A 20,854-nucleotide genomic window follows, 5' to 3' on the forward strand; every position below is an offset into this window, starting at 1 on the left:
AAGAGTCTACAAGACATTTCTCAGGGATGTGGCTCGCCAGAAATAAAGTGTGAACTGTTATTTATCTAAAAAGAATTAAGGTACTAGGGCAGCTATACATCTAAGGCACAGAATAAACACACAGGGTTTTTAGTGCTTCACGTGACAGCATGGACTTATTACTTACTCGATATCCTTCAGGAAACATTGCGTCCAGCTCTTCATCAGATAGGGGCCTATTTCTCTCATCTATTTCTCTCTCCCATCGCCATGCTTGGAGCTGTTCAGGAGTCATGCTCATTATGTGACCTGCGTTGGGATCAAGAGAAGAGGATGTTGCCTTCTACACATGAGAAAACCTCCAAGTCAAATATAAAAACTGCATTCAGACAAAAATTTGTAACAGTGTGATCTTCGTATCAAATTTTGAGTAATTAAACGGGCAGACAGTTTTGGATTTCTTTTAGAATATCGGTCTGTTCAATAATATGCAGGGTGGGCAGAAAATCCTCTTTTAAATTTCTTGCTGCTAAGCAGTATTAAGAAAGACGGGCATATAGTGATGTCCACCATGAACATTATTTCAAAAGGAAAAAAAAACATGAATTAAAAAAAAACAGATACAGGCTGCAATACTTAACACAGGCTTCCCCAACATGTTGCCCATGGGCTCCATGGTGCCTACCAGGGCAACTCTTGGCGTCTGATGAGCGTTTCAGAAGGTGGGTAGGGCCACTGTAAGGTAGGGTTTGTTACTGGCTGCCCTCATTCAAATGACAGAGTTTCCAATGAAAGGGTTCAACAGAGGATGAAGACGACTAGTAAACACCCGGGCTTTCCTTAATCGGTGCACAATTTCATCCCTTTTTCAGGCTTTCCCTTCTTACATAAGAAAGGCCCTGCTGGATCAGACCAAGGCCCATCAAGTCCAGAAGTCTGTTCACACAGTGGCCAACCAGGTGCCTCCAGGAAGCCCACAGACAAGACGATTGCAGCAGCATTGTCCTGCCTGTGCTCCAAAGCACCTAATATAATAGGCATGCTCCTCTGGTCCTGGAGAGAATAGGTATGCATCATAACTAGTATCCATTTTGACTAGTAGCCATGAATACCCCTCTCCTCCATGAACATGCATGTGCACTACCCTCTTAAAGCCTTCCAAGTTGGCAGCATCACCACAACCTGGGACAGGGAGTTCCACAATTTAACTATTCATTGTGTGAAGAAATCCTTCCTTTTCTCTGTTTTGAATCTCTTACCCTCCAGCTTCAGCAGATGACCCAGCGTTCTAGTATTCTGAGGGAGAAAAGCTTCTTCCTGTCCACTCCATACCACGCATAATTTTATAGACCTCTATCATGTCTCCCCTTAACCGCCTTCTTTCCAAGCTAAGCAGCCCTAAGCTTTGTTGTAAGAGGTGTGAGGAGGGAGGTATTCCATCTGGCTCCGCCTCCTGTGGCAGCCATTTCGGGGTGGCGCTCACCAACCCCTCTCAAAATCCCAAAGGTGCAAACAAAGGCTGGGAAGCACCGCCTTAACACGCACGCTTAGAAGTGGAGAACCTTTTTGCTTCATGTAAACATGACGAGGATTCGGCAGTTTAACAATCAATCGTACCTGGTGTGGGCGTGGCCATGTTCATAGCTGGTGTACCAATGGGCGTCTTGCCAGGGGTCAACACGGGAGTGCTCCCGCCCATCTGGCTTGCGGGCGTTTCATCCCAACGCGATTTTCTTTTACTCGCTCCGGGGGTTGGTGTTTCACCGATGGAATCGCCGCCCCGATCGGTACGAGGCGTTTCAGCCCAACCACTCCCGTGGCCAGGAGTATCTGGAAAACAAAATGCAGTTGTTTTCGTTCCTAATTTAGTGCATAATAAAGAGAAAACACAAGCCGAAAAGGGAAAAGTCACGAAGATGACAGAACACTTTACACAGCTCGTGCCTCCCACTTCAAATAAAAAGTTCTGACGTAATCATAAACACTATGATTGATGCAAGAAGAGTTGGTTTTTATATGCCAACTTTCTCTACCACTTAAGGAAGAATCAAAGCGGCTTACAATCGCCTTCCCTTCCCCACAACAGACACCTTGTGAGGTAGGTGAGGCTGAGAGTGTGACTAGCCCAAGGTCACCCAGATGGCTTCATGTGTAGGAGGAGTTGGGAAACAAATCTGGTTCACCAGATTAGACTCCACCACTCATGTGGAGGAGCGGGAAATCAAACCCAGTTCTCCAGATCAGAGTACACCACTCCAAACCACCGTTCTTAACCACTACACCATGATGGCTCCCTTTTGAGATGCTTTTGATCAAAGATATTCCATTCCCCAACCCCCTCAGCAGACAAGGCTTGTACATTGTATTAGCTGCTAAACTTCCAGAACACCAGGGTCATGAGACAGAAACCTCAGGGTCCTTTACCCATTTTTTTTAAAGTGGAACATCAGGACAGATGATACTCAGAAGCAGAAAAAGTCTTGCAGAAGTAAACTAGGTCCCAGATGCCCATAAACTATCAGAACATTTTTGATAAATACCTCTCTCTGTTTTCGGAGTCTCATCCCAGCGATTCTTCCGCGCACTAGACGTTGCACCACCGTGGCCTGGGGTTGCATGGCCAGGGGTGTCGCGCCCAGGGGTCGCAGCTCCTGCTGGAGTATGACTTGGAGTTGGATCCCAGATCTTAGACCCAGGGGTTGCCCCGGGCGTCTCACTCCCCTTCGCACGGCCAGGTGTTTCGTCCCATCGCAGTGATGGGGTATGTCCGGGGGTCTGAACACAGAAACAAAAAAATCCAATGCCATTGTGAAACACATTGTAGTAAAACACATGATCCATCGTTGAGCCTAACCCTAAATAACTTATGCCCCCACCCCCAGGGAAAAATGGAAATAGTGAAGCAGACCCCGCTGACTGGAAACTCTCCACTATCATCAGACACTGGTAAATTTCCCTGCCTTAACACCGGAGTTTTGATGTGTGCTGAAGAGGGTGACATTTAGGTAAGTTTCGTAACACGGCAGAAGTGTCAGCTCAGTGAGACATGCCAGGATTGGGAAGGAACAGATTATATTCGAGTCAGGAAAACGTCATACACTGCTCTGTGCAGATTCGAAGGTATGTGCTGGACAGAAAGGAGCAAAGAGGATGCCAAACCTTTCTTGCTGTTTGATCGTAAAACCCATTTTAAAGAAGCAAACAGGCCTGCTTTCAAATATGTTGTTGTGAAGTCAGATCTCTGCCCAGAGCTCCCACTACAGGCTGCCACAATTGCTACTCTACAAGCACACACAACTATTTCCTTCTATGAGATAAATGGCTATGTCCGGTTCTTTCTTTCTTTTGCTGAATTATTATTATTATTATTATATTATGCTTTGGGGGTGTTTTTCTGCTAAGGGGACAGGACACCTTCACCGTATCGAAGGGACGATGGACGGGATTATGTATCGTCAAATCTTGGGTGAGCACCTCCTTCCCTCAGCCAGGGCTTTGAAAATGGGTCGAGGATGGGTATTCGAGCATGACAATGACCCAAAACACACACCCAAGGCAACAAAGGAGTGGCTCAAGAAGAAGCACATTAAGGTCCTGGAGTGGCCTAGCCAGTCTCCAGACCTTAATCCCATCGACAATCTGTGGAGGGAGTTGAAGGTTCGAGTAGCTACACATCAGCCTCGAAATCTTACTGACTTGGAGAGGATCTGCAAAGAGGAGTGGGACAAAATACCTCCTGAGATGCGTGCAAACCTGGTGGCCACCTACAAGAAACGTCTGACCTCTGTAACTGCCAACAAGGGTTTTGCCACCAAGTACTAAGTCACCTTTTGCAAAGGGATCAAATACTTATTTCACTCATTGTAATGCAAATCAATCTCTGACTTGTGTCTTCTGGGTTTCTGGGGTTTTTCCTGTTGTTATTCTGTCTCTCACAGCTAAAATAAACCTACCATTAAAATTATGGACTGGTCATTTCTTTGTCAGAGGGCAAACGGGCAAATTCAGCAGGGGATCAAATACTTTTTTCCCTCACTGTACCAAGGAGGACTCTGAGATACACAGACAAAAGCGTTTACTTGAAGCAGAGGCATCCCTAGGGCAGAGTTAGAATGTCAGATAAAGGAAAGCTACACCGCAGGGGAAATTTAACAATTATTTGTGGTTGAAAGACAAGCAGCGGCAGAAACTCTTGTGGGAAAGAAACAGCAGGTGACAAGGGGCCAAGGCCAGCGTTCCCGGCTACCACCCCCTTACCTCAGCCTGATCCCAGCTCGAGAGTTTCTTCGGTGTGGCACCTGGAGTCTGGTCGGCGGTCTGATCCCAACGCCTCTTACGTTTGGACGGGGGCTGGGATGCGGCACCATTGACGACTTTAAGTTCGCCCGCCTTAGCCTTTTCCGCGAGCTGCTGCCTAATCTCCCTCTGTGACAAGAGAAAACAATCGATGGACTGAGGCATTCAAGTCCTCTGACACTCTCTGTTTCAAAACAATCCCACCCCTTTGATAGCAGTGCAGGTTAGCTGCCTTATTTGGGTCATCAGGAACATGTTCAACAGGCGAACACCTAACTGCACTCCCCTTTCACGTTGCGTGGCTGGGAGTTTTGCGGTTAAAATTCTGAGGTGAATTAACGAAGCTGATCATGCTAGACATTAACTTGTTGCCTAGCGTACCTAAAGGAACCAAAGGATTAGGCCAGAGACCCGTGTTATTTTGTTCAATAATGATGATTATCTGGTGGTAGCATCTTGATAAAAAGATGGAATTAAGATGGTACTCTCTTTTATTCCAGATTCAGAGAGCTTTACATTCAGCTAATGCTGATCTCCTGGTGGTCCCTGGCCCAAAGAGTGCCCGGCTGTCCTCAGCCAGGGCTTTTTTGCCCTTGGCCGCGCCGGAACTCCCTTTCAAATGAGACCAGGGCCCTGCAGAATCTTAAACAATTCTGTAGGGCCTACAAAAGTTTTTCTACCAGGCCTGCAGTTGAGGACAGCTACGGTTTTCTATCTATGCTGGTCTCCCCACCCCTTTCCTTAGCCTCTATGTCCTGTTTACTGGCCCTACAAGGCAACAGTGTGTGTCACCGTATGAAGCAAGATACTATACTAGATGGACCACTGCTCTGATCCAGTATGGCTCTTATGTTTTTACACAAATTCTGATTTGTTTCATCTCTATGGTGGGGATATTTTGAGATTCAACAACATTGGGAAAAGATAATTGCTGCAGTTAATTCTAAGAGAGAAGAGCTGGTTTTTATACCCCGGTTTTCTCTACCTTTTAAGGAGAATCAAAGCGTCTTACAATCGTCTTCCCTTCCTCTCGCCACAAAAGACAACTTGTGAGGTAGGTGGTGCTGAGAGAGTTTGGAGGGAACTGTGACTAGCCAAGTTACCCAGAAGGCTTCACATAGTGGGGAAACCAACAAAATCCATCAGATTAGAGTCCGCTGCTCATGTGGACAAGTGGGGAATCAAACCGGTTCTCCAGATTAGAGTCCACCACTCTTAACCACTCTTAAGCCAGAGTGGTGTAGTGGTTAGGAGCAGTAGAGTCTGGTCTGGAAGACCGGTTTGATTTGCCACTCCTCCACATGAGCGGAGGCTAATCTGGTGAACTGGATTTGTTTCCCTACTTCCCTATTTCTACACACAAAACCAGCCGGGTGACCTTGGGCAAGTCACAGCTGTTAGAGCTCTCTCAGTCCCACCAACCTCACAAAGTGTCTGTTATGGGGAGGGGAAGGGAAAGTGATTATAAGCCAGTTTGAGTCTCCCTTAAGTGGTAGAGAAAGTCAGCATATAAAAACCAATTCTACACCACGCTCCTAACCACTACACCACGCTGGCTCTCACGGGCTCCCTTCTGACCAACTGCGTAAGTCCTGGCTCTTGAGTTCTGTATTTTATTTTGCTGATAAGAAATTTAGATAACAAGTTCACGAACCTCTTCTTTCGTTAAATGCTGCTCACGCATTACATCCATATATGTTCTGGCATTCATTTTAGGGTCAGGTGTCTTCCCTCCTGCAGAAGAGAACAGCAACAGGACAGAAGCATAATAAGCACAGGGCCTGCTGAAAAGGCAGTGTTTAAAAATGCCCTGCTCTAATATTATGTTAATGCCAAAAATCAATTAATTTTACTGTTTCTGACTGAATTGTTTTTAAAAAGATTACATGTGTATCTTACGTTTATTCACTTTTGCTGATCAATTTAACCTGTTTGAACACAAACATAACTACAACAGTTTAAAACAAATATATATAATATATATATTTTAAAGGAGATAAGAATGATAAAATGACAGCACAGATTAAGAGTCTTCAGAAGTGATGGGTTCCTGGGTTGCTAATCCGGAATACGTACACTTTCGTGCCTTTGTCTCCATCAGCAGTTCTGACTTCAAGCAGCAGAATAGAAGCCTAGAAAATTATCTCTTTACCATTAGTAACACTTTGGAAAGATATTTTATCATCAACACATTACCTTGTTCAAGCTGATAAAAAGCCTACATCTGACTATGAACTACCGTAAACCTAGATAAACCATTCAAACCGTTTTATCACAAAAAACCAGCTTACACGCTTGAGGAATCTGGACAGCCATTCCCAGATCCTTACGCTATATGGTGGTACGTTAAAGGGCTTTGCTTAAAGGACACCCAATTTCTCCCCCCACTGCTTCTGAAGGTACAATTACAAGCTGTGAGCTGATAGCAGTAAACTACATTTACCATTACGAGGATACTCACAGGCCAACGTTTGGTGTTTTTTTTCCACATCACTAAATATACTAAGCTGTACCTTGAAATTTATTCTAACGTCAAATATTTTAAATTTTACAGAAGCCCAGCTTTATCCAGGAAGCACCACTTTTTAAAGTGTGCAGATGGGCTATACAGGTAGTATAGCATTACTACTGAGGACAAGAAATAAAATTCTTAATACATTTTTTTCTCTATGCTGAAGATCAAATGCCCAATTGGCAGTGTCATTCTGACACTAGCTTTGATAGGACTTTCCTTTGGGATACTTTTTCACCATTATCTACACAGGATGTGTTGGAACTGCACCCTTAAGAATGCAGACAGGACTGGCATATAGCAGTACTGCTGTAGGAAAGAAATTAAGGACAGTTAGTACGGGCCTGTGAATGCTGACAATACATGTTTATATCAATGACAGTTAAGCAAGTAAAATCCATATCCCTAGTAATCCATGCAGGCTGAAACACTCCATTTACAAAAACCTGCAGCCCATTAAGAGCTTTAAATGACAGGTGTTCTAAAGTTTCCTGCCGAGCTGACTCACCTGAGGAAAGTTTCCATCAGGCACACTAATACCCTTTGCACTCATTTTCCAGAATCATCAGAAAAGAGTTGAACTATTAAAAAAATATATCAAGAGTTTCTTAAAGCTGCTTTTGCTTCACTTAGCTAAACTTCCTCAAATCAGAATTTTGAGAATCAACTGCTCTGGTCTGCCAGTTAGCATGTTAAAAGCAGCAATTCTTTTTTAAGTTTCTAATTTTGGATCGAATGCTTCCAAGTAAAGTGGAAGATTCTTGAGCACTAAATGCACAAGTTGTACGAAGTACAGTAACATATCACCCAAAGCAAAAAGAAAAGAGAAACCTTTAACCCTTTGTGTTTCTATGGCAATGGCTCATTATTTTCTTGTCCTTCCACCTGGAAAGAAAATTTGTATTATAAAAGATGAACAAAATGGCAAAACTATGATTTCAACCAACTCTTTAATAAACTATGTGAACTAAAGAAAAAATCCTAAATTTATAAGCATGCCAACAGAAATCAAAGGGCTAAAGATAATTTAAGGGGACAAACTGGTATGGTCCAGAGACAAAGTGAAAATAAGTTACCGTCTGCAAAAGGATCAAGCCGTTCCGGCGAAATTATCATCATCCGCCTGCGATTTTTGTACTCATCTTCCCGATCGGCAATCTTCTGTGGACGATGTTCAGCAAATGGATCATACTGGAAAAATAAACATTTATCTTGTTACACACAACTTCAATAGTCTGAACAATATTCTACATACCATAAAATTTAGCTTAACATCAAGTGTGCTATTAAGTCACAGTTGACGTACAGCAACCTGTAGGGTTTTCTAGGCAAGAACCAGTCAGAGGTGTTCGGCCACTGCCTTCCTCTGCATAGCAACCCCAATCTTCCTTGGTGTTCTCCCATCCAAGCACTAACCCTGGTCAACACTGCTTCGTTTCAAAGCACTGATGAGACTAGGCTAGTCCGAGCTATTAGGCTGCTCAGTTTAGCCTAAACTGCTCAAAAACATGCCTGACTTTCCCTCACCAATAGTACAGGGTCCCAACACTCTAGCCATATACCTGTTCCGTTGACTGTGGTATATCATTAAGCAATGCCACCGGGGCATGGTACCCAGGCTTCTTCTGGCCAAGCAAGCTTGTCGAAGAGTAGTCATCATCATCCTGAGGGGGGGGGGGGGAATAAGAACATTTATCGAATCTTAATGTTTGCCTTCGAACTGCAGCATCAAATTGCTTTCCCATTAAGACCCACAACTGGTATGTAGATTTCAAAGGGACGATACTGTCCAAACCAGTCTAAACAAGCCAATCTGAACTTCACAGGGTAATGGGGCATACTGACAGCAATTCAGAATCTGAGTAGGCATAAAGGACTACTAAAAGTTATGATTACCTTCTACAACTCCTGAGGCAATTCTGAATTTATTTAAACAAGCATCATACATAACTAGGATTGCCAGCTCCAGGCTGGGAAATACCTAGACTTTTTTGGGGTGGAGCCTGAGGATGGTGTGGTCTGGGGAGGGGAGGAACTTCAATGGGGTATAATGCCATATTATCCACCTTCCAAAGCTGCCATTTTCTCCAGGCAAACTGATCTCTATCGACTGGAGATCAGTTGTAATCCCAGGAGATCTCCAGCTAGTACCTGGAGGTTGGCAAGCCTGTACATAACACAAATTCACCAGTCTGCTTGATGGGTGTAGCATGCCCTCCTCGCCTTTGTAGAGAGCACAATCTGAACACTACCTCTGCTATAAAAATGTGCAGATCCAGTTGACTGATGCCAGAGATTGACATGACCCCAGCTATGAGGAACCTCAGCATAAAAGTCAGGGCATCAATTCTTTCCTTCCCAGATCAATGACTGCAGCTCCTTCACTAGCTTCCACAAAAGTCAGTGGAAAGTATTCCTTTTAATGAATAAATATAGACACACACCATCCATCATACTGACAGACATTTTCGTAGTAATTGCCACCCAAACATTTTCCGGTGTAAACTCAGTGTAAGCCACTTTTAAATAACTGCCAATGCCGCTTAATTTTGGTTTTGATAGCAGTTTGCTAAAATGCACTTACATCCTCTAATTCAGTTGCAGCAATTGAAGTTACATATCCAGCAAACCGGCTATCGCTTCCGCCATAGATCTCTTGATCATAGTATCCTGTCGAGTCAAGGCCGACTCCTTGAGCTTCGTCAAGGGCAACTTTTTTGCCTTGAATTTCTCGAATCTGTGCTTCAATGTCTGGAAGAAAGTACAGGCAATTTCTTTTTACATATTTGAACAATATCAACTTTATGGAGCATTAAGATACTATAAGAAGCATTTCTGTAATCTTTATTTTCCTTGAGACGTATTAAGATGAAATTCCAGTGATAGTCATCCTAATGTACACAGCGTGTCAGGACCGATTAATAAACAAGTCATTTTGCCACTCTAATAGTTCAGTTTCCCGCAGGAAATCCTGTCAGCGGGCCTTGCATTTTCCAACAGATTTTTCAATGAAAACCCATATTTCTGGAAGTCCTGCTATAGGTCAGATCAAGTGCCTTGCTAACTCAACAGGCATTGTGGTTGGCAGGATTACAGCCGCAAATACCAACATCTCTACAACACAGGCTTTGCTATAGTTTTAGTGGGGCCAAGGTGGATAAAAATCACTTTAATAAAAATACATCTGATTTTTAAAATTTAAACCTGATTTTTAAAATTTAAATTTGATTTTGTTTCAGAAAATGCTTTGAAGAAAAACCTATAAAGATAGTTTTCTATTTAAGATACATTGTAGCTCAAAGTTTTTTCATCATGAGATAAGGGTTAATTTTTAATTATGTAGTATGTATATTGTGTAGACTGTATATTCATCTGAAGAAAAGGGGGAACAAAGAAACTCAACCTAAAAGTCAGGGGAAACCAAAGGGATTGAGCTAAACACTATCTACTATACCAACCAATAAATCTATTTTTATTATATATTGCGCACAATTGTATTTAATAACACATGGCCTATATATTAGGTCCTGTGTTTTCCATTGGAAGAATTGGAAAACATTAGGGACCACTAAAAACCTCTGATGAAATTACCCCCACCACCACCTTCTGGAATAAGGGTGATGAGCAGTTTGTAATGCTCTCCCTCTAGTACTGGGCATATTTGCAATTTTGCTTGTAGAAAATAATAATAATACACACACACATTAATACAATTTTATATGCAAACTAAGTTCTAAATGATGCGTTCTACGTTGCTAAAGCAACAGAAAAGGGTTAGGTTAGGGTTAGTACTGCATATATTTAAACTTTTTCACACACACACACACACACACACACGTGTCTAAACAACAGAAATTACAACACAGAAGTTTAGCATAAAAAGATCATGGAGTCAAATGTGCAGAAGATATACTGGTTACATTCTTTGGCTTTTAGGCAATTCTTCACTAAAACCTGTACGGCAAACGTTATAAACCAGACTTCTGACTGATCTAGATGCCATATCACTCATCAAAACCATGTCAACAACCTGCAATGTTAAAAGCAGTGCAAATCATTATGTAAAAACCTGACAAAGTAAATGGTGTGGGTGTATCTGAAAGTAACTGGACATTTATCAATAGAATTTTTTGAACAATGTGAATACTTCAATGTTATTCAGCCACTTCTTCCTTCTTGCAACAACTGTTATACCAGATCCCATGAGGGTCACTCAACCCTCAGGATCAACCTCTGAGGGAGACGTCACAGAGGCCCCTACAGCAAAGAAGAATTTGGACTCCTTCAACAAATTCTCTGTCCGTGGAAGGGTTGGATCCAGTGTTACACAACAATGGTAGTCCTGTTAAACGTGGACTGTGACTGCTTTCTCTCATCCTATCACTGAAGTATGTGATGCCACAATTACTTCAACACTCAACTGTGAGATACCCTGCCTCCTCTAAGAAGCCTTTTCTATACACGTAATATCATGCACTCATTCAAAGGCTTGCCGTTTATTAAAACAGGGCATGCGAGACCAGGACAAAGGTTCTTTGGAGCCATTCCAAAAATTTACGAGCCAGGCTCCTTTTATCAGCCTTTTGGGCTTTGTATTTTAATGACCAATTTTACTACGTATTGCTACCACAAAGCCTAATCCTAAACTCTTCAGTTTCTCACAATGGTATTAAAGCTATGACAAAAATGGATAGATAATAGATTTTAAAAATTATATTTATATACCACACACATATTATTATGTTAGACTAAAAACTATATTTATTTATATACTACACACACATATTATTGTACAATTTATCACTACCACAACAAAAAGCTAACCTCTGACTATAGCCTATGTTCTCCCCAATTTCTCATAATTCCTCTATAGCTTCTAAAAGCTCCATTTAGCTGAATATTGGAACACCAGTATAGAAAGCAACTGGTTAAAAAAACAAATTCCTCCACTTCCTTTGAACAATGTAAAGTCAAATTTACATATAAACAAGCTAACAGAAGAACATAATGCATGTTTGTTTTTATGTCTTACTGCAAAACTTTCTGATGTGAAATGATAAATAAGCTTTGGGGTGGACCCAGCCAGTTTTTTTTGCACCACCTCAGCCAATTCTTATTACAGGCACGTGGCTTTTGTCCCTGTAGGTCCTGAGCTGGGCTTTTTTGGTGGTCACCAATGGAAGAACCGGTTTCATCCTACCCTTTGTATTCCCATTGAGAAATGCTGCAATAAAACCATTGCTGAAAACACTAGGCACCACAAGAAAATTTCCAGCTGCCAATGGCTACCAGGGATTTGTCAAACCCTGTGTTATTATGCATTAACTGCATTATTTGTGACTCCAGCACCAAGGTATGATGTCCTCCAGCCCAGGTCCCACCTTTCCAGATCCAGAACCCACCTTTCAACTCCCATGTGGCGGCAGCACCCGCAGAGCTGCAGACATGTGCCATCTGCAGTGACAGTCACATGACAGAAGGTCCCAGGTTCAATCCCCAGCATCTCGTTAAAGGGACTAGGCAAGTAGGTGATGGTAAAGACCTCTACCCGAGACCCTGGAGAGCTGCTGCCGGTCTGAGTAGACAATACTGACTTTGATAGACCGAGGGTCTGGTTCAGTATAAGGCAGCTTCATGTGACAGGAAGAGGAAGAACAAAATCTTTGAACCTGCACATGCTATAAAAAAAAGAATTATCTCCACTGCTAAGTGAGCTCACCTTGCTTCTCTGCTGGCCCTGTCTGCATGCCAAGAGCAGCAGGAGGTGCGGCACAAGCATATTAGCATCAGGTTCTTCCAAGAACCCCCCTCCCCAAAAAGATAGCTGTATAGAGATTCACTGGTGAGCTCTGTGAACAAGCCTCTTGGTGTATGACTACATTCAAATGATGCTGTTAAAAAAAACCTGGAACACAAATGATGCTCCAAGACTACACACAACGACAGGGATATCTGAAAAAATGAATGAGTACCTAACAAAGGCTGCAATCCTAAGCACTGGACTCAACAGGGTTTATTTCCAAACAGATGTGTTAGGGCAGACATGAAACTCTGCTTCCAGAGGATGGCTCTATAGTAAACCAGAGCCCTGCACTTTTGACTGAGAAAAATCGTAACCCTTAAGTTGGAAAGAAGGAAACAGGAGGGGAAGAACCACACACTTTTTAAAAAACCATTTCAAATCAAAACTATGGCATCTGTAGAAACAACAGATCAGAAGATATCCCTCAGTAACTAATTCACCACAATAATACAAGGAATGTGATGCAAACAATTACTTCTTGCAGATTTTAGTCACTACTGTAATCAGTAAAATATATAATTGCTTGCTAGCAAAATAAGAAAGCTTCATGGCTATTCTAAATTAGACACACAGGCAAAAGTCTGTTACAAGAAACTAAATCAGTTGCCTGCAGCCAATGGGTTGAGACCCTCAGGTGCCTGAAAGCCCTACCTGGTGGATTACAGACTGCTGAAGAGCTGCCTTTTTTTTGGGGGGGGGGTGCCTTTTGAAAGGTCCTGATGCTACAGCACAAGCGTAGAAAGAAATGGTACATAACAGCAATGCATAATCACCGTGTAATAAAGCACATGAGTTAATTAACTTGCCAATTAAACAAGCTTTTTACTGTAAGCTGTGCCATCCATATTGGTTAAACATGCATCATCCAAATTAATTGTTGTGAATTCAAAAATTCCAAAGTAACAATTACAAAGTGCCGTATGAACTTAACAGAAAAAATCTGTTAAGTTCATACAGCACTTTGTAATTATTACTCTGGAATTTTTGAATTCACAACAATCGGCAGGTGATTCTGATTTCAAACATCTTCCTTTCACTTTCTTTATGACTCAGTGGGCGTTAGGTCTGCAAAGGTTGTTGGCATCTGGTTGAAAGTGTTGGATTAGGATCTGGGAGACCCAGGTTTGAATCCCCGTTCTGCCATGGAAGCTTGCTGGGTGACCTTAGGCCACTCACACACTCTTAGCCTAACCTACCTCACAGGGCTGTTGTGAAAACAATGGCTGCTTTGGGTTGCCACTGCGGAGAAAGGCAGGGCATAAATAAATGAAGTAAGTGAATAAACTAGAACTGCATTTTTTGTCTGATTTGTGGCAGGGTGTAATAAGTGAATCTAGATATTTTGTTTCATAACCTTAACTGTCATTCTAAAACAGTTCTAATTTAATCAGCATCACTTCTGGTTAGTAGATGAATTTGGAGTTCTCATGCTAAGATCCGTCTCAATTCACTCTTCTCTACTTAAGGACAGATGGACTCACATTCCAGCCGTATCTGAAGAAGTGAGCTGTGACTCAAGAAAGCTCATACCCTGCCAGAAATGTTGTTAAGTCTTTAAGGTGCTACTGGACTCTTGCTCTTTTCCTATTATTTATTTGTTATTTCAATTTCTAGCCCAGGGCAGGTAACAATAAAATCAACACATCCTCCAATACAAATATAAGTAAAAAATTTAAAATTATAAAACATAACAATCATTTAAACTATTTAAACCACAGGTGGCGCACAATTTCATACAGCACACACTGCAAAAGCATGGTCCATAGAAAAAAGGAGGAAGGGGTAGGGAGGCCAGCACAGATGAACTACCTGCAGCTGTCCTCAGTTGTAGGCCTGGTGGAATAGCTCTTGTCTTGCAGGCCCTGCGGAACTCTTTCAGGTCCCACAGGGCCCTGATGTCACAAGGAAGAGCATTCCACCAGGCTGGAGCTAGGGTCGAAAAAGCCCTGGCTCTTATCAAGGACAGCCGCACACTCTTAGGGCCAGGGACCACCAGCAAATTATTATCAATAACAAATAGCGTCCTTGGGGGGGGGTATACCAGGAGAGGTGGTCCCAAAGGTACAGCTGCTGTACATTCCCTGGAAACAGCTGGAAGGGACAGGACAGCATGATAAATGGAAGCTGAGCATGTCCAGCCCGGATAGGAGCCCTCTCAGGCCTCTTCTATGTGCTTAGATTCCACGATAGAAGAACACGAATAAATAAATATGAAACACACACCACAAACAATGTAAGCCTTCAAAAAGATTATACCCTGCCAGAACTTTTGTTAGTCTTTAAGGTGCTACTGGATTCTTGCTCTTTTCTAATACTTGAAATTTTTAAAAAGACAGTATTTTTACGTTTGGTAAAACTGCAGCAATTCGGCCCCTCGCTGCAAAAACAAGGCAGCTTAATACAAAACGGAACCGAAACACGAAGCAGAAAAGCACCCAGCAGAGGTGTATCAAGACACTGAGGAAGGGGGTGAAAAAGCAGCTTGAGGCCCTCCAAGGAAGGCAAACACTGGCTCAAAGGTAGGTAGGTAGACTGCCTGCTTCCCTCCCCCTTCCTTCCTTCCTGGTCAGCCCACGCCCTCCCCCCCTGCTTCAATACTATTCTAGTGGCAATCAATAAACGCCCCCCCCACAAAAGATCATCGCTAAAGTGGGCAAAACCAAAACCTGCACTTAAAACAGTGATTATATATAAATATATATATATAGATTCACTTAAAGCAGCGAATATATATATAGATTCACTTGTGAATACATATACATATTCACTTAAAGCAGAGAACACACACACACACGTATATAGATTCACTTCAAGCAGTGAATATACATATTCACTTAAAACTGAGAATACATAAAAACACTGAATATATATCTTAAAAGCGTGTATATATGTGTGCGCGCGTGTGTATATATGTATCCACTGTTTAAGGGCAGGTTTCGGTTTTGTCCTCTTTCGCGACGATATTTTATGTATATATTTTACGTATTTATATACATATATTTGAAACCATACAATTCTCGTTTTGTTCCATCCCCCACCCTCCAACAAGCCCTTCCCGTCTCTCTTCCCGGCGAGGAGGGGAGAAGCAGAGACACCCCCCACCCCTCCTCCTCCCCCCCCCTCCCGGGGTGTCGCCTCCTTGTAGAGTTGCCGCCGCTTCAAGGCCGCGCAAAACAGGAGTGTGTGTGTGGGGGGGTCGGCTGAGAGGAAGGGACGCGCGGCGCCGCCATTACACGCAGGCCCGACTACGCCGAGGCCTGGCCGGCCGGCCGTCCAGCCCGCCCCCCGGCGAGGCCCCCAAGCGGCCTCTCCCCACCCCCCGAAAAAAGAGGGGCCGTGGGAACTGGGCGAGGATGACCAGCTGCCCCCGCCAGCCCCGCACCTCACCTTCGTGGGTCTTGGCGATCTTCGCCATTTTGTGGAGAGCTGGAAGCGAGGCGGCCGCGGGAGGGAGGGGGGATAGGAGCGCCTTGCCTCGGCCGCGACGACTTCCGCTCTGGGCCCAGCAGGGGAAGAAGGGGCGGAGGCGCTCTGCGCAGGCGCGGCGGCCGCCGGCCTCAGTCGCGCGGCAAAAAAAAACCCTTCGCACTTCCGGCGAGCCGCTCTAGCCTCCTGCGCTGCCATTTGTTTTATATTGCAGGCTTTATTTTTTACATGTTTTTTTTTATTTCATTTGCTTTACTTGTCTTGTTGGCTTTATTGATAGTCCGCCTTATTTAAGTGGTTATTTATTATTTATTCTATTATTTAAATTTTAATTTATTTTAAATTTTAATTTATTTTATTTTAAATTTTAATTTATTTTATTTTAAATTTTAATTTATTTAATTCAGTCATAAATAGGGTTGCCAGCTCAGGGTTGGGAAATACCTGGAGGCTTTGTGGGCGAAGCCTGAGGAGGGCAGGGTTTGGGGAGGGGAGGGACTTCAATGCCATAGAGTCCAATGGCTGAAGCGGCCATTTTCTCTAGGGGAACTGATCTCTGTCAGATGGAGATCAGTTGTAATAGCAGGAGATCTCCAGCTAGTACCTGGAGGTTGGCAACCCTACTCGTAAACCCCTGTCCCCACCTTTTTGAATATCAACTGCAGTTGATATTCAAACTAAAGTCAATGCATTTACCTGGGCTGAATAAAGACCTTGCATTCATTGCTCATGACCAATGCTGATTTCTCCACACCCATCTCCCCTGGACATCACAGACTCTTCTGCATACCACACCTAATCCCATCACACCTGCTATTCACATTTACATACTGTTAACATTTACATACTAATGCTTGTCTGAATTCACTCTCCTCTACTTAAAGACAGATGGATTCACATTCTAGCTGTATCTGAAGAAGTGAGCTGTGGCTCACGAAAGCTCATACCCTACCAGAAAATATTCTTGTTAGTCTTTAAGGTGCTACTGGACTCTTGCCCTTTTCTACTACTGCAGACAGACTAACACGGCTACCCACTGTGAATTATCTTCATGGAGATCAGTTGTAATAGCAGGAGATCTCCAGCTACCACCTGGAGGTTAGCAACTCTAATGGGGACCCAAAGCAGTTTGCAGCATTACTCTTTTCCTCCGTTTTATCCTTGCAAGAACCCTGTGAGGTAGGTTAGGCTGAGAGACTGTGACTGACCCAAGGTCATCCAGCAAGGACTTTAACCTGGATCTCCCAGATACTAGTCTGACACTCTTAACCACTACACCTTAGTGGCTCAGTGCAATGAGACAGAATGATAACCAAAGAACTGCAAATAGGGATTAGAAGCCAATGTAAGCAACAAGCTATCTAAGGGGACGTATGCTGTAAATTATACAGGAAGTTAGGGTTGCCAGCCTCTAGGTGGAGCCTGGCAACCTCCCAGAATGACAACTGATCTCTACACTACACAGATAAACTCCCCTGGAGAAAATAGCTGCTATAGAAGTAGGGTTGCCAGGTTAGGAAATTCCTGGAGATTTAGGGGTGGAGCCTGGAAAGGGGGTTTGAAGAGCGAGAGGAACCTCAGCTGCATAGAATGCCATAGAGTCCACCCTCCAAAGCAGACATTTTCTCCAGGGTAACTGATCTCTGTAGCCCAGAGATCAGTTGTAATTCTAGGAGATCTCCAGGTCCCATCTGAATATTGGCAACCCAGTTTGAAGGGTGGACTCTATGGCATCACATTCTGCTGAGTTCCCACACCAGGTTCTACCCCTAAACCTCCAGGAATTTCCCAAGCTAGAGATGACAAGCCTACAGGAAGTAGATTACAAGGTATAGACAAAGCAGTAAAGACAGGGGATACCACAAGGCTTCTAGGGCAGCCTTAACAGAGCTGTCAGTTGGGATGTTTTGTGTTTGAAGTGAAGAGCAGAAGAACCATTCCATTTGAGCCTTTACATTCCATTTGAGGCATTCCATTTGAGGCTGCAATTTGTGTTAAAAAGAAACTTGGAGACTCAAATGTCTTCTGGTGTGAAGGGAGGGCCCCAATCCTATTCATGGGGACAAATCCCCAGTTCCTTATTGGTTTGTATATTGGCAAGGAAAAAACATACTGGGATTACATAGGGTTGCCACTTCCAGATTTGGGGGTGAAGCCTGGGGAGGGCAAAGTTTGGGGAGGTGAGAGAGCTCAGCAGCGATGTGAGGCTATAAGACATGGGTGTCAACCATAAAGCCTGCGGGCCACATCACGCTTTACAGCAACTTGCACAAAACAGATTTTGGCTAGTGTCTTATGTCAGGATACAAAATAAAACAGACATCCGGTGGCACCATAAAGATTAACATGAGCTTTTGTGAGCATTTCTGACTTTTGTTCTGTTGCAATAGACTGACATGGCTACCCCACAGTAATTTATCAGGATACAGAACCTCTAGTTCTTTATTCATGGCTATACTGGCAAAGGTGTCTTAAGCATACTTAAGCATACTTACCTAAAAATTGAACATTTTTCTTCTGACAAACGTGGCAAATAACAGTAAAAAAAATATATAAGGGCAGTTATTAGGTTTAGCAGACAAAACTGCAGTCCATGAACTAAAGAAAACATTTCCCTGAGGCATTTGGAAGAATACAGAGATACTCTTTTGTCATATTTGCATAGATGAGGTGTATTCGCATGTAATTTTTGGGTATCACACACACTGTGGTATAGTGGTACAGTATCAGACTTTAATCTGAAAAACCCAAATTTGAATCCCCCCTCTGCCATGGAAGCTTGCTTGATACTTTTATGGATTAACAATTTCTGGTCAACTAATCTAAAAACAAAGCCTAAAATCTGAAAGGGTGTAACTGTATTAAAGTTGTTATGAGCCAAAGTTTTCAGTGTATATGCTATATCATTTTTATAGTAAACTTCTATATTGTTATCTGTACAGTCTATTTCTGATAACTGCCAAATCCAGGAAATGTGTTTCATTTCCTTTAGAAATATGCAGGGTTGGGTCAGAGGGCCGGTTCCTGATGATGGACGGAAAGTGGCCTTTGACGGTGTTGCCTGTGCTTACATAAGTGTGCCAGCTTGTGAAATAAGAATCCAATTAACGTAGCGCCTAGTTTAGCCGCCCCCTTCCAAAGATAGAGCAGACGTCTCTTACTCTTAAAGTGGAAATTTTCCTTGGCATTACGAGGTGGCACTTGAAGAATGGTCAATACTTTTTCCTTTGCGTAGGATGGAGGCTGGTGTTAGTTCTTCAGGGGTCAACCAGAGCCAGGATTTTCACCTTGAATGAAGTCTAAGGAGAAACCTCTGAGATTATGCAAGGACTTGGTTAGATTTTGCCTCAGTGTTTTCCCAGCTGTTAGAATAGAGCAGTTTGGTGTCTTTTAAATTTAGGGTTTACCTTCTTCCCTGTTGTAAGGGCTCAGAGGGGGGTCCAATACAGGCTTCAGAGGGGTGGAGGGCAAAAAGAAGCTGGTGGTGCCAGAACCGGTGTTTGGACCGGGCCCCACTGTATGTCTTCTTGCAGGGGGACAGTCTCCGGAGTGTGGGGATGTGTAATGTTGGGTGGTCCAAAGATGGTTTTGGGGTGCGGCTGGGCCCCAGTGTCTGTATGGGCATCGGTACCCCACTTGTGAGCAGCGGGCACAAGAGCCGGACTTTGGACCAGGACCCAGCATGCGCCCTCGGAGGGCAACATCCACCTGAATGGGGGGGGGGTGTATGATATGTGGCGGTCCAATCCTTGTTTTGGGGTGCAGAGCTTTTAAATTGTCCTCGATATCATTCAGGAACTAGGAAATGTGAATAAGGAACTGGGAATAGGGAACCAACTTCAGCCTCCTGGGGGGTCCTTTACAAAATGTGGTTAAATTTAGTTTGTTCCTCTGTGAGCCCCCCGCCCCCACGATTTCCCCCTGCTTTGAGATGTGAAATAATGTCATTGATTCCAAGGAATTATTGGCCAAAGTTGTCACTAATTTTGAGTTATAACTGAATTATATTTGTTTTGGGGTCTTTACTGTTGTTTATTGATGGCTCGCCTTTTTGGGTGGTGGATTGGCGTTTCTGACAATTGCAATTATACACCTTTATAGATAACGCACAAAGTTTGGCTGGGTGATTCTTAAAGAACGGCATAAAACGGTCCCCCCTTAACAATGCAGGTTCTTGCAGGGAAGGTTTAAAAAAATAAAAATCTGCGTTTTAAATGGTCGGTCTTTTCTGTTTCCTGGAACCGGGGTTTACCCGAGACACGGAAACTGGAAGTTGCCACAGCAAGAAAAAACAACAACTCCCTTCTATGGGGTTTTGCAAGAGCAAAGTGTGCTTGTGACTGGCTTTTGTGAGGGGGGAAAAACCTCGGCGTGCCCAACTTTACTTTTTACCCGTTTATTCGGCTGAGGCAACGCCGACATTTCCCACCCCTCCCCCCACGACTGGTTTTAACGGCAGGGCGTGAATGACGTGCCTCTCGGCCAATCGGGCGTGCCGAACGCTCTCACGCAACTCCGGCCGGCCCCGCCACCCCCGCAGGTCTTGTGACTGCGCGCGGCCCCGCGGCAAGGAGGCGCGTCGCCGGATGAAAGAAAAAATAAATCACGTGCCTCAGGAAGGAGTGGAGGGGGAGGAGTGTACAGGGGCGTGGAGGGAGGGCTCCGGGCGGTGACGTCGGCGCCGAGCAGCGCGCTGATGGGCTGATGCCGCCGCGCCGCTGGCCGGCGATTGGGCCAGCCCTAGGAGGGGGCGGGGCCAGCGGTTGCCGAGCCCGTCGCCGAGGGAGCCGCAGGCAGGGTGGGATGAGGGCAGCTTGAGGCGCCGACCGGGACCCAGC

General features: G+C 43.9%; 1 protein-coding gene across 4 annotated transcripts in view; it reads right to left on the reverse strand.

Annotated features, from left to right (window-relative positions):
* SF3B1 (splicing factor 3b subunit 1) overlaps positions 1-16,023 on the reverse strand; it is a 32,759-nt gene extending 16,736 nt beyond the window's left edge. Inside the window, exons 1-9 of one of the 4 annotated variants that reach the window (XM_056861519.1) lie at positions 15,978-16,023; positions 9,372-9,538; positions 8,350-8,451; positions 7,864-7,978; positions 5,930-6,009; positions 4,237-4,404; positions 2,520-2,754; positions 1,597-1,809; positions 167-288 (exon numbers count right to left, since the gene is read on the reverse strand). In XM_056861519.1, the coding sequence (XP_056717497.1) occupies positions 167-288; positions 1,597-1,809; positions 2,520-2,754; positions 4,237-4,404; positions 5,930-6,009; positions 7,864-7,978; positions 8,350-8,451; positions 9,372-9,538; positions 15,978-16,005 (1,230 nt within the window). In that variant the 5' untranslated portion in view covers positions 16,006-16,023. Of the gene's footprint in view, positions 1-166; positions 289-1,596; positions 1,810-2,519; positions 2,755-4,236; positions 4,405-5,929; positions 6,010-6,116; positions 6,585-7,863; positions 7,979-8,349; positions 8,452-9,371; positions 9,539-15,977 lie in introns of those variants that run through there. The other 3 variants (XR_008933802.1, XM_056861520.1, XM_056861521.1) reach the window with 3 other exon arrangements.
* Positions 16,024-20,854: the final 4,831 nt, after the last annotated feature.

Source organism: Euleptes europaea, chromosome 15 (genome assembly GCF_029931775.1).
Source record: "Euleptes europaea isolate rEulEur1 chromosome 15, rEulEur1.hap1, whole genome shotgun sequence".
NCBI classification, from domain to species: domain Eukaryota; kingdom Metazoa; phylum Chordata; class Lepidosauria; order Squamata; family Sphaerodactylidae; genus Euleptes; species Euleptes europaea.